This window comes from Candoia aspera, chromosome 3 (genome assembly GCF_035149785.1).
Source record: "Candoia aspera isolate rCanAsp1 chromosome 3, rCanAsp1.hap2, whole genome shotgun sequence".
In the NCBI taxonomy this organism is placed as follows: domain Eukaryota; kingdom Metazoa; phylum Chordata; class Lepidosauria; order Squamata; family Boidae; genus Candoia; species Candoia aspera.
In genome coordinates, this window is record NC_086155.1 from 195,470,911 (window position 1) to 195,484,279 (window position 13,369).

General features: G+C 43.3%; 1 protein-coding gene across 1 annotated transcript in view; it reads right to left on the reverse strand.

The window, feature by feature from the left end:
- Positions 1-12,223, reverse strand: part of SAMD12 (sterile alpha motif domain containing 12) — a 204,385-nt gene extending 192,162 nt beyond the window's left edge. Inside the window, exon 1 of the mRNA XM_063299616.1 lies at positions 12,147-12,223. Within this exon, the coding sequence (XP_063155686.1) occupies positions 12,147-12,159 (13 nt within the window). The 5' untranslated portion in view covers positions 12,160-12,223. The remainder of the gene's footprint in view (positions 1-12,146) is intronic.
- Positions 12,224-13,369: the final 1,146 nt, after the last annotated feature.

Consider the following 13,369-nt stretch of genomic DNA (forward strand, 5'->3'; position numbering starts at 1 on the left):
CACATGGAGCATTAAATCCCTCCAGTCCCATGCTCCAACTTGGAACCTTCCACATTTATTTGGGCTTCTTGTCTTAGAATTTCCAGCTTAATTTCATCTTTTCCCTGAATAGGTGGGTATACTTCTAAATGAAACACTGCCACAACCAATCACCTGTTTTATTTCTAGGGATCTTTATGCAATCCATTCATGCTTTAAAGCTTCAACTCCCAGAATTCCCCAGATGGCTGGGGAATTCTGGGAGTTGAAGTCCACACATCTTAAAGTTGCCACTTCGAAAAACACTGCTTTATAGCATTCCAGCACCATATTTAACCCTCTCTAATAAAAATGAAAGACAGAAACTTGTTCTCTAAGAAGATCCACATAGCTTTACAGACAAGAGTTCATGGCCTGCATTTGCCCACTTTGGATAGGAAAACACTAGAAATCCCAACTGCAACTAGACTGGGGACTGAAAAAAAATATTTCAGCATAAAGCAATGGCAAACCTTTTTACACTGTTGTCAAGAAAAACGCCTGGATGTGTCATCGGTAGTTGACCTTGAATCAGAGTATCTACTTTTTTGCATTTGACCTACTAGAGTTTAATTGGACTGGGTAGGTTGTGGTTCAGTTAATGTGGAACCCAACCATAATAATAATTATAATTTATTAAATTTATATGCAACCTGACTCTCAGCAACTCCCATTGCTTTAGCAATGTTGTCAATCAGGCCATCACGTCAAGGCAAAGTATGCTTATTTGGTCTGGCACTGTGTTTAATTACCCTGGTTTTAAGGCTTCGAACCAACTGTCTTTAGAAGAAGGAGTGTGTTCACAGGTTAGATTGAAAGTTCTCTGTAACTATGAAATCTCGATTTCTAACTGACCAGCAATAATAGTTCTAATGGAAAACTGAGCAATACCATTAATGCTTAGGTAAAGGTAAAGGTTTCCCTTGACGTAAAGTCCAGTCGAATCCGACTCTAGGGGGCGGTGCTCATCTCCGTTTCTAAGCCTTGGAGCCGGCGTTGTCATAGACACTTCCGGGTCATGTGGCCAGCATGACGACTCGGAACGCCGTTACCTTCCCGCCGAAGCGGTACCTATTGATCTACTCACATTTGCATGTTTTCGAACTGCTAGGTGAGCAGGAGCTGGGACAAGCAACGGGAGCTCACCCCGCCGCGCAGTTTCGAACCGCCGACCTTCCGATCGACAGCTCAGCGGTTTAACCCGCAGCGCCACCGCGTCCCCTCATTAATGCTTAGATTTAAAAAAATATATAGATATGACTTCAGCAAAGGATCGTTACCTTGTCGTGGTGCTGGAGCTTGAACACCTCAATGATGCCATGAGCTAAACCGTGAAGGGCCACCCAAGACGGGAAGGTCATGACAGAGAGGTCAGACTAAACACGATCCCTGGGGAAGGTAATGGCAACCCACCCCAGTATTCTTGCCGAGAAAACTCAATGGATCAGTACAACCAGAGATATGTCGGTATACCATCGGAAGATGAGACCCCCAGGTCGGAAGATGGTCAAAATGCTACTGGGGAGGAACAGAGGATGAGTTCAACTAGCCCCAGATGTGATAACGCAACTAGCTCAAAGCCGAAAGGACGGCTAGCAGCCGACGGTGCTGGTGGTGAACGGCGAATCCGATGTTCTAAGGATCAACACACCATTGGAACCTGGAATGTAAGATCTATGAGCCAGGGCAAATTGGGTGAGGTTATTGGTGAGATGTCAAGATTAAAGACAGACATTTCGGGTGTCAGTGAACTGAAATGGACTGGAATGGGCCACTTCACATCAAATGACCACCAGATCTATTACTGTGGACAAGAGGACCACAGAAGAAATGGAGTAGCCTTCATAATTAATAGTAAAGTGGCTAAAGCAGTGCTTGGATACAATCCAAAAAATGACAGAATGATCTCCATTCGAATTCAGGGCAAGCCATCTAACATCACAGTGATCCAAATATACGCCCCAACCACAAATGCTGAAGAAGCTGAAGTAGAGCAGTTCTATGAGGATCTGCAGCATCTACTGGACAACACGCCTAAAAGAGATGTTATTTTCATCACGGGAGACTGGAATGCTAAGGTGGGCAGTCAAATGACACCTCGAATTACAGGTAAGCATGGCCTGGGAGAACAAAACGAACCAGGACATAGGCTGATAGAATTTTGCCAAGACAATTCACTCTGCATAACAAACACTCTCTTCCAACAACCTAAGAGACGGCTTTATACATGGACTTCACCAGATGGACAACACCGAAATCAGATTGATTACATCCTTTGCAGCCAAAGGTGGCGGACATCTGTACAGTCGGTAAAAACAAGGCCTGGAGCTGACTGTAGTTCAGATCACGAACTTCTTCTTGCACAATTTAGGATCAGACTAAAGAGATTAGGGAAGACCCACAGATCAGCTAGATATGAGCTCACTAATATTCCTAAGGAATATGCAGTGGGGGTGAAGAATAGATTTAAGGGACTGGACTTAGTAGATAGGGTGCCGGAAGAACTACGGACAGAAGTTCGCAACACTGTTCAGGAGGCGGCAACAAAATACATTCCAAAGAAAGAGAAAGCCAAGAAGGCAAAATGGCTGTCTGCTGAGACACTAGAAGTAGCCCAAGAAAGAAGGAAAGCAAAAGGCAACAGTGAAAGGAGGAGATATGCCCAATTAAATGCAAAATTCCAGAGGTTAGCCAGAAGAGATAAGGAATTATTTTTAAACAAGCAATGCGTGGAAGTGGAAGAAGACAATAGAATAGGAAGGACAAGAGACCTCTTCCAGAAAATTAGAAATATCAGAGGTAAATTCCAGGCAAAAATGGGTATGATCCAAAACAAAGATGGCAAGGACCTAACAGAAGAAGAAGAGATCAAGAAAAGGTGGCAAGAATATACAGAAGACCTGTATAGGAAGGATAACAATATCGGGGATAGCTTTGATGGTGTGGTCAGTGAGCTAGAGCCAGACACACTGAAGAGTGAGGTTGAGTGGGCCTTAAGAAGCATTGCTAATAACAAGGCAGCAGGATACAACAGCATCCCAGCTGAACTGTTCAAAATCTTGCAAGATGATGCATGCTAGGTAATGCATGCTATATGCCAGCAAATTTGGAAAACACAAGAATGGCCATCAGATTGGAAAAAATCAACTTATATCCCCATACCAAAAAAAGGGAACACTAAAGAATGTTCAAACTATCGAACAGTGGCACTCATTTCACATGCCAGTAAGGTAATGCTCAAGATCCTGCAAGGTAGACTTCAGCAATTCATGGAGCGAGAATTGCCAGATGTACAAGCTGAGTTTAGAAAAGGCAGAGGAACTAGGGACCAAGTTGCCAGTATCTGATGGATAATGGAAAAAGCCAGGGAGTTTCAGAAAAACATCTATTTCTGTTTTATTGACTATTCTAAAGCCTTTGACTGTGTGGACCATAACAAATTGTGGCAAGTTCTTAGTAGTATGGGGATACCAAGTCATCTTGTATGCCTCCTGAAGAATCTGTATAACGACCAAGTAGCAACAGTAAGAACAGACCACGGAACAACGGACTGGTTTAAGATTGGGAAAGGAGTACGGCAGGGCTGTATACTCTCACCCTACCTATTCAACTTGTACGCAGAACACATCATGCGATGTGCTGGGCTTGAGGAATCCAAGGCTGGAGTTAAAATCGCTGGAAGAAACATTAACAATCTCAGATATGCAGATGATACCACTTTGATGGCTGAAAGCAAAGAGGAACTGAGGAGCCTTATGATGAAGGTGAAAGAAGGAAGTGCAAAAGCTGGCTTGCAGCTAAACCTCAAAAAAACCAAGATTATGGCAACCAGCTTGATTGATAACTGGCAAATAGAAGGAGAAAATGTACAAGCAGTGAAAGACTTTGTATTTCTAGGTGCGAAGATGACTGCAGATGCTGACTGCAGTCAGGAAATCAGAAGATGCTTAATCCTTGGGAGAAGAGCAATGACCAATCTCGATAAAATAGTTAAGAGCAGAGACATCACACTGACAACAAAGGCCCACATAGTTAAAGCAATGGTGTTCCCTGTAGTAACATATAACTGCGAGAGCTGGACCATAAGGAAGGCTGAGAAAAGGAAGATAGATGCTTTTGAACTGTGGTGTTGGAAGAAAATTCTGAGAGTGCCTTGGACTGCAAGAAGATCAAACCAGTCCATCCTCCAGGAAATAAAGCCAGACTGCTCACTTGAAGGAATGATATTAAAGGCAAAATTGAAATACTTTGGCCACATAATGAGAAGACAGGACACCCTGGAGAAGATGCTGATGGTAGGGAGAGTGGAAGGCAAAAGGAAGAGGGGCCGACCAAGGGCAAGGTGGATGGATGACAGTCTAGAGGTGACGGACTCATCCCTGGGGGAGCTGGGGGTGTTGACGACCGACAGGAAGCATGGGCTTGTCCATGACGTCACGAAGAGTCGGAAGCGACTAAACGAATAAACAACAACATAAATATGAGATTCAATAATTGGCTATATTTTAATGCTGCTCTAATTTTTGGCATTTAAGAGCAAACTGTTAATCCTGCTTTTTGTACATATTAAAATAACTAATTTGTTTGTTGGACACTGACAAAGAATATTTTCTCACCTCCTACAAATTATTCGTATCACGGCAGCTTACATGTGGGTAGGGGTAGCACATCCCATTTACGTAAAACTGCAGTGGCAGCCTTTCAAAATTCAAAAAATTATACACACATACAGACATTCATACATATGTATGGCATGTTGGCTGGTGGGGACCAGGAGGCATGCCTTCTCTGCTGCAGCCCCTGCCCTCTGGAACATTCTCCCTTCAGAGATTAGGATGACTGCAATCCTGTTGGCCTTTTGTAAGGCCGTGAAGACCTGGTTATGTGCCCGGGTCTGGGGCCCCAAGTGTGTGAAGGGCCCCGTTTCTTGGCTATATTGACATCTATGGCAATAATTTTACTCAGCGAACATATATATTTATTTTGTATTGCTTTTGTTTTATGTTTTTATGACTCAGAGTCACTTGTTGAGATGGGCGGCTATAGAAATCAAATTAAATATATAAACTAAATTGTTGCTTTTGTTACAACAAGCCTGTTTGCCAAATCCTATTTATAGTACCTAGTTATTGTATGTTTAATGGCTAGTCATTACTCATTGCACGTACTCTTGAAAAATATATACCAAGAGAATCCATCAAAAGCAGAATGTAGATTTAATCTGTAGTTGTTAAATTACAGAATAGAGGAAGTTGTCAAATCAGACAGCCATTATGGAATGAATAGCCACGACCGTATGCCTAAGAAAGCACCCAAGAAGGTGGTAAGATGGATCTAATCAAGCCTTAGAAGGTACTCTAAGTTTTGGGGTATTTCTGGAAGGGAGATGGTGTACTAACAAAGAAAATTCTTTGGGCTTCCCCCTTGTCTGCAAGCCTTTCTCAAAAATTCCAACAAAACAGCAGAATGATTTGACCATAATAAACTGAAAACTAGAAAGAAATTTGACCAGAATGAACTGAAAAAGAAGGAAGGAAGGAAGGAAGGAAGGAAGGAAGGAAGGAAGGAAGGAAGGAAGGAAGGAAGGAAGGAAGGAAGGAAGGAAGGAAGCCCAGAACAGGAATTCATACAGACACCCTCCTCTGCAAGAGAAGGAAGAAAGAACTATCTTTTTCTCAACGGCACAGTACAATCCCTATACTACAAACTCACATCTAAAAACATCCCACAAAAGTCTTGAAGTCTGGTGAGATTTCCCACAAAATTACAGTACTCAAGATGGCCTAGAAAGAACATGAGAATGAAACAATATACATCTGCAGTATCAATACAGTCAATACTTCACACACATCTCCATTCACTGGACATATATGGATGAGTGTCTGTCAGAATTATGGATTTAAACTGACCCTCTGGAAAATGGACTCTTTCCATACGTTATTTTTTTCTTTTATGAATGGGCCAGGGACCCAATTCATATGGTTTATTCCACCAGGGTTCTTTGACATTATAAAGTTTACATCTTTAAAGTTCATAACATTAGTAGATCCTCATTGCCTTCAAATACCTTGATGAAGTATTTGAAATGGGGGTAGGACAATAAGGAAATAGGGACCTGATCTTACTCAATTCTTGAGAGACTTGTGGCCAATGTATATATGAAACACACTGCACTACGAAGACCAGGACAAAACAGCTAACTAAAATGGGATCCATAAAAAACCATTATGTAGAACAGCAGATCAATAACTGATAATGGACAGCTCCAGGATCAGCACGGCTAGAACCAGCACCTTTCTGAGCTTGAACTGAACCACTTGGGGCAGGAGAATGGAAACAATTGTATTCACTGGTGTTCACACAGAGTTAATGTGGAGTTGGCACAGTCTAGGCAGCCAGCCCATTTGTTAACACCTGGCCTGACTATAGCTGCTTCTGGGTCATGTCCCATAAAATCAGTTGAAAGGCTGTTTCTGAGTGCATCTGGGCTCCTTCTGGGGGGAAAAAAAAGCTTGAAATCTGAATTATCAGCATAGGTTTCGACTGCAAATGTTTTGAAAAGCAAATCTGGGCTAAAAATCTGTGTGTAAATTTAAGTGTACATACAACACTCTTGCCTAAAAGCAAACTCAGTTGTTAGGCGCTGAGAGAACTATAGCTGAAATGGAACAGTTAGAAACAAGATGGAGATGGTTGAATATGGAAGATAAAATATGCTTAGGTTAAAATCTGAGCCACCATAAAACCATAACCCATTATCTGGAGTCAATCCTATTGTTCTGTAGATAATGAGAAGTTGCTTTATCCCACCAAAGGTTTCCCTTGAATCTTCCAACCTTTTGCTGGTATTGAGACTGACTGACTGTCTGTCTATCTATCTAGACCTCCAGTCTTTGGCCACAAATCTTTTGACTTTTAAGGACCAGCACAAGCTCTGGAATTCCAGGCCTTGTACTCCAACATCCTGAAAACCTGCCTATGCATGCTCCAGCAGTGACAGGCAGTCAAAAATTCATGGAAGGTCTGAATTAGCACAGGGTGGACACCTTCCTGATATGTGGGAATTACAACTCCCAGAATCCCAATGGAGCATGCCAACATTGGCTAGAAATCAAGGTGTAGTTCCAACACAGCAAAAGTGCAGGTAAAAAAAAAAATTGTCTTATCCAGGGACATCTGTAGGAAAGGGTGGTCAAAACAGTCTAGACGGCAACTAGGCCTGCGCAGTCAAAGCCCATCCGTTTTATGTTTCATGTGTGCATCACACATATAAAGGGTGGGAGCTTTGCTAAGGTGGCAGCTGCTCTCTGAATTTTTTTTATTCCTCTGCAGATACCCCTGGTCTTCTCCTATCTCCATTACTGCAATACAGTAACCAGTTTCCTAGGTATATCTACCCCCAGGATTTTTCAGCTGTATCTAAGAGAAACAATGGTATTTATTTTAATAAAGATCACAAAACTATCAGCTCTGACCTATTTCTTTCACTTTAACTAGAAGTAAACAAGCAATGTTATCTTCTAAAACCAAAACATAGGCCTTTCCTGACAGCCATCTCAATGGGCTTATATTTAAAGATGACCTGCATCATCCATAGCTACCTTTATCATCATCCTTTTGTAAACGTAGAGGAAATGCAAACACCTTACAGAACAAGGTAAGTCTGACTCAAGATGAAAGAAATCAGTCCTGATTTCTAACTAAGCTAATAGAATTTAGTATATATTCACTTACAGTCTCATGCCCTATATTCTGCAATACAATGTGTCTCAAACCATTAATATTAGGAGCATAACTATTTCCTTCCTTTTATCTGCCTCTCTCTTTTACACATGCACAGATCTATAGTATTCACCTTGGAAGTATAGTCCTCGTTTAGTGATCACGATTGGGATCAGCAACTCAGTTGTTAAGCAAAGAGGTCACTAAGTGAAACTGTGACTGTGCTTATGATCTTACTTCAGCTTTCATTTGCTTTACAGATCTGTGAAGGTCATAAATGCGAGGGTTGGCTGTAAAGTTACTATTTTGTCACCATCATAACTGCAAATGGTCACTAAATGAGGCAGTCACTAAACAAGGACTACCTATACATATGCAAAATAGGCTTGCCATAGCCGGGTAGGGCAACTAGTGATACAGTAAATTCTCTCTGCTGTCCTCTAGTGGCCAGACACGTTTTTGCAATCTAGGCATGCCAATCCTATGCATTGGCAAGAACCAGAATTTCTGCTATATCCTGCCTTCCTCATTCAGAATGATTATCACTGTTTGTATTCTGATAATGAAAGGGGAAATTAATATCCAACAATTACATTTCCCTAAACATCAGAGACATGTGCCTTTTACTCTCTGCTATGATTGGCTTCTACTGGCAGTTTTCAAAAGATTCCCACTTACAGTTTGATTAGGAAATTAACTGGGTGTTATTGTTCTTTCTTTATTCAAGCTTTCCCACAAGAAAATGTGCAGGAAGACCTCTCCTCCACATTCTGCTTTTGTGCTTAGAAGAACTATATTAAACTAGGGTGGCTATGGAAACTTTTGCCCTGGAGGCACGCAGCCTCTCTTACTTCAGCAAACACAGAATAATGAATTTAGTTTGTTACGATACATCTCAAGCTTTGCAATAAACACTCTGTGCCCATCTGAAGGCATAGCTGCATGCCAGGAAAGTGTTTTGTTTTCTGTTTTTCATACAACCTGAAATATTTCCTGCTGCTCTTAGATAGAGAAAGTTATTACTGGATTTATTCAAGCCACCAGAAATAGCAAAGAAAATCTCTGGGCCAATCCTTCTTCTTCGGCAGAAAGAATGGGGAAGACACCAATTTTTTGGCCACAGAAGGAGGAAACACAGAAACTTTAAAGTGCAAATACTTTCGCAGAGCTGTCAAAAGTTTACTGACTTGATAATAGCAGCAGGATTAGACCCGAAGATTTATCACCTGAACTGGCTGCTGCTTAGGACAAAAAACAAGGGGAAAGACTATTGTTTTGAGTTCCTATTGTTTCCAATGGCTGAACACACAGAAAACATCCTGTTTTGTTCCAAGCTGTCTATAAAGGTTTTAGGGCATTTTTGCTGAACTAAATATGGGTAAAAACCTCCACATATTCATGGTTCCTAATTATAAGGCAGCTTCTATGCACATTCAGATGAATGCACAACAACCTGAAATCTCAGAGCATGGGCAAGTTCAGGTATGCGTGGAAACCCCGCCCTCTGTCTCCAACTCACTTTCAGCCTTGTATGTTTAGGTCAAATGGAAATAAACAATCCCATGAAGCAAAATTCATCAGATTTACACATGAATGGGGGAGATGTTATTTGCAGGCAAGCTGCACATCGAATTGCATCCAGCCTTCATTTCAATTCAAAACAGATCCATGCACATTCTTGCTATTTTTACCAGAGCAGCATCTACTGCTGAAAAGATAAGCATCGGATCTCTTCGGAGAGAGAAATAGGTTGATAAAATATGGTTCCCTCCCATACATCTTCTTTGGATCTATCGCAGTGCTAACCCATTCTCTTTCTTCTTCCAATCTCAAAGCTGAGAACAATTTTGAAGAAGAGGTGGAGGAAATATAAAACTTATTCCAAGTACCATTGATAAAGGGAAAAAAAGTCCTACAGATGCTTTTACATTTATGATTTTACTCTGGCTTTTGCAGAATGCCACTGCTTTGATCATATTTCTGTCCTGGCTGTTTAATCTTCCTGTTGTTTGTTTTCACAGGCTAGGCTCCAACGCACTGCACATATGGGTCCCAGGCCATTGGGGGCTTGTATTTTTCAGGAACCAGCCCCCGCTGCCACATGGTAAGCTGCTTTCCAAACGGAGGGGAGTTTCAAAAGCAGATTGTCAGATGGCATGAATGAGGGTTCCCTAAACTGAGTGGAGAAATTTTTAAAAGGTTCCTTTGATGGGCCTAAAATATTGCTTTGGCAACTGCATTTTTAAAGTGTGCTTTTTTTAAAAAAAAGTTAAGATTTAAAATTCTTATATTGTTTCCACACTGAAATCTTTATGATAGGTAGGTAGGTAGATAGGCAGGCAGGCAGGCAGACAGACACTCTATTTTGCAAAATGAAAGTCTTCTTGTCTGGAGATGCTTAAACAAACTCAACCCTTGCTATGTCAATAAATGCTATGCTGGGACAATGAAAATGCTTTTCTGACTCTCATTGCTGCTATGGTGGTTAATGAGATCTTACTATTTTCAGTGGAATAGGGGAGGAATATTTCAAGACTATTCATTGCAGGAAGAATAGCCAATAGCACGTATTTCTTGCCCTTTCTTCTAAAATGCAGGTATTTCACTGGGAAATATACTGATTAAGGTGGTCAGATCATATGAACAAACCTCTAAAAGAGGGAGGCGTGTAATAAAATTTACACACCATGGCTTGTTGCTGGTTTAGGTAGGAAAAAAGACTGTTGTTTTATAGTACAACAAAACAAGAAAGGATTGTTTAAATTATGGGCTGTGGACTAGATTCTGCCAGAATCATGTGATCAAAAGGGAACATCACTTCCCTAACACCAGAAAACCTGGGATTTAATTTTTTAAGTATGTTAATAGTACAGAAATGAAGAGATTATGAAAGGAGAGAAAGAGCCAAGAATTATTAGAGAGAGAATTACAAGGATTTCAGCAGCAAATCATGCTGAGGGGAAGAGAAGCACTAATATAAGTTGCAATGGTAATGCTAATATTATTTATTGCTTTCCTCAGACCTCGAGATTCTCATGCTCAGTAAGGCAATACATTCAGCAATTGGTAAGGATTTAACTGAGCCTCTCCTGCAGAAGAGATGCTAGTAGTGGTGAGGCCTAAGTTTCTCTAATTTTATCAGGCAACCCAGTCAAGACCCCACTGTATAAAAACGATGGTGCCAGAAGATCAGTTTTATGCTTGTTTTCTTGTATTTTGAGTCAAATGGGAACAGTGGGGTGGCTCTCTACCTTTCTAATTCAATCTTTCTCCTGTGAGGGCCTTCTATCTGTTGAGGAACCTCCATGTACCTCTGGGGGAATCCTCTGGGCTGCAACAGATGATGGGGTTCAGACCTCTTTTACCATGAATTTGCACAATAATTTCCAACACGTGAACATTTGGAAATGATGGGAAAGGCCTCCCTTAATCCCCCCCCCCCGGAAAATAAGTCCTTTAGCCTGTTTCACAAGTTTCAAGGTCTCTTTGCAGATCACTTAGCCAGCACCAAAAACGACTTCCTTGTTCTATTTCATAAACAGGGACATCCCTATATGACCCAGGGCTGATTAGAACCACCAGGGAATAAATCCAGGGCTGAGTTCCCGGATCGCGCCAGTGGGCAACAGTGTGGTTTGGTGGGAACCCAGCTCCTGGGGCGTGTAAGCCAGTCTTAAGGACTTGGCAATGATATGTGAACCCAGGCACTGCCCGCAAGCAGCAGGCCACCACGCACGAGCTGCTCAAAATGCTGTCGCTCAGGCCTCCTCTGAAGCCTCCCCAGGTGAACCGCAAGGGCCGCCTCCACCGGACAGAAGACTTCAAAACGGACCTTCCTGCAGACCTCACCTGATGCCCTCCCTGGCCCAGACTGCAAACCACAAAGTGCTTACAGGCAGGAGAGCTCGACGCCCCACGCGGGCCAACAGAGGGGACACAAATCGAGACGCGGTGGGCTTCGGTTAGTGCCCACGGCAGGGAGTGGGTCTGTGCGTGGCAGGAAGGACGGCTCTCCTTTGACCGAAACCGCAGGCTCGCCAGCGAGCGAGGTGGGGGCGAGCGAGCGCTGCAGTGGAGCTATGCAGGAACCGGGGCCGGTGGGGGCGGCAGCCTTCCTTGGTCGCTGGGAAAGAGAGGAGCCGCGGCGGCTGTCCCTGCCTTAGCGGGTCCTCGCCGGCTCAGCTCTCGCGCCCCTCCGTGCCTCCGTCTATGGCCAGCCCACCCTCGTTTTGCAAAGGCGCCGAAGCCGCTGGTCCGCTCCACCGGAGGCTTCCCCCTTCCTAGCCAGCCGACCTGGCTGCGGTCGCCCCTCAGGTGAGGGCATAGGACGAGGAAGGGGGGGGGGGCGGCGGCTGGGTCACCTCTGGTTTTGCAAAAGGAAAAGGCAGGAGATCCGCAGCCCTTACCTTCCACAGCCATTCTCTCAGAGCTCGCTTAGTGCATGCATAATTCGCCTGCCCAGAGATGCTTCTCCTCCTCCTCCTCCTCCTTCCTCCCCTCTTCCCCCACCCCCTTCTTTCCTTTCTTCTCTTTCTCCCTTCACCGTTTTCTCTCTTGCTCATCTGCAACCAAGAAGCTCAACCTGCAGCGAGAAAGGCTTAGCCCCTTTCCCTCTGCAGCCTGGGAAATGGAGTCTCTGCCCCCCAGTCAAGCCGCGGCACAGTGGCCCTTTGTGCGGATGGGACCCCCTCATTCCGACGAACGTCCGGCCCTCTCCACCTGAGACCGTCTCCCTCACAGGAGGAATCTGTTCCTTCTTGCCATGCCTCAGGCGCTCAAAACCAATGGAGAAAGGGAGACTACAACTCCCGACATGCAATGCTGCAAGGTTTAGCAGAGAGCTGGAGTGGGACGATTTGATTGAGCGCTTCCTTGTCAAATTAGAAGAGGAGACAGGTAAAAGCGGGTTGCTGTAGACGGCCAGGCAAAAAACAGCGGCTGGGATCAGAACCTTTCCAAAGGCGAGGGAGAGATTGCCTCCCAGATAGCTTCGCCGCGGCTGCTAACATGCCAAAAACTTATAATAAATCCGAAGGTGATGATGCTGGCAACAAGGGAAACAGTCACTTCTGAGCTTGCATTTTGCAAAGGGTTTAAAGGTGGCTGTTTTTATCCAACTGCAACTCAGTGGGACTGATGCTTAATGATGCAGGCTACATTTCTGGTTACACTTAAAAGAGGGAACACACCAAGCCACCCAGAAGGCAGGCCACAGGTCTTCCACCTCTTGACTCGTTGGCCAACAATCTCCCCTCTTTTCATTAAAAGTGTTTTAAAGCTATATTTTTAAAAATAGACTAAAATAAGGTGGAACGAGGAGCTTGGTGCACTCCACGCTGTCTACTCCTGAGTCAGAACAATTAACACATGATGAGGCCACTCTTGTTTTCAGGGCATTCCACCCTCCCCATATGTAGAAATGTTTTATTTCTATTTCTATTTCTATTTGAAAACAAAATGACAAAATAAAAATGAACGAAGATACTCAACACTGAGTTGTAAAATAGCATCAAACATAATAAATTAAAGAAGTGGAGGGAATCAATTTTTCAAGCTCCATAAAATGAAAAGGGCTGGGGGGGATTTGGGGGGGTGTTTTTGTTTTTTTTAGGTTAGAACTGTGTAGATG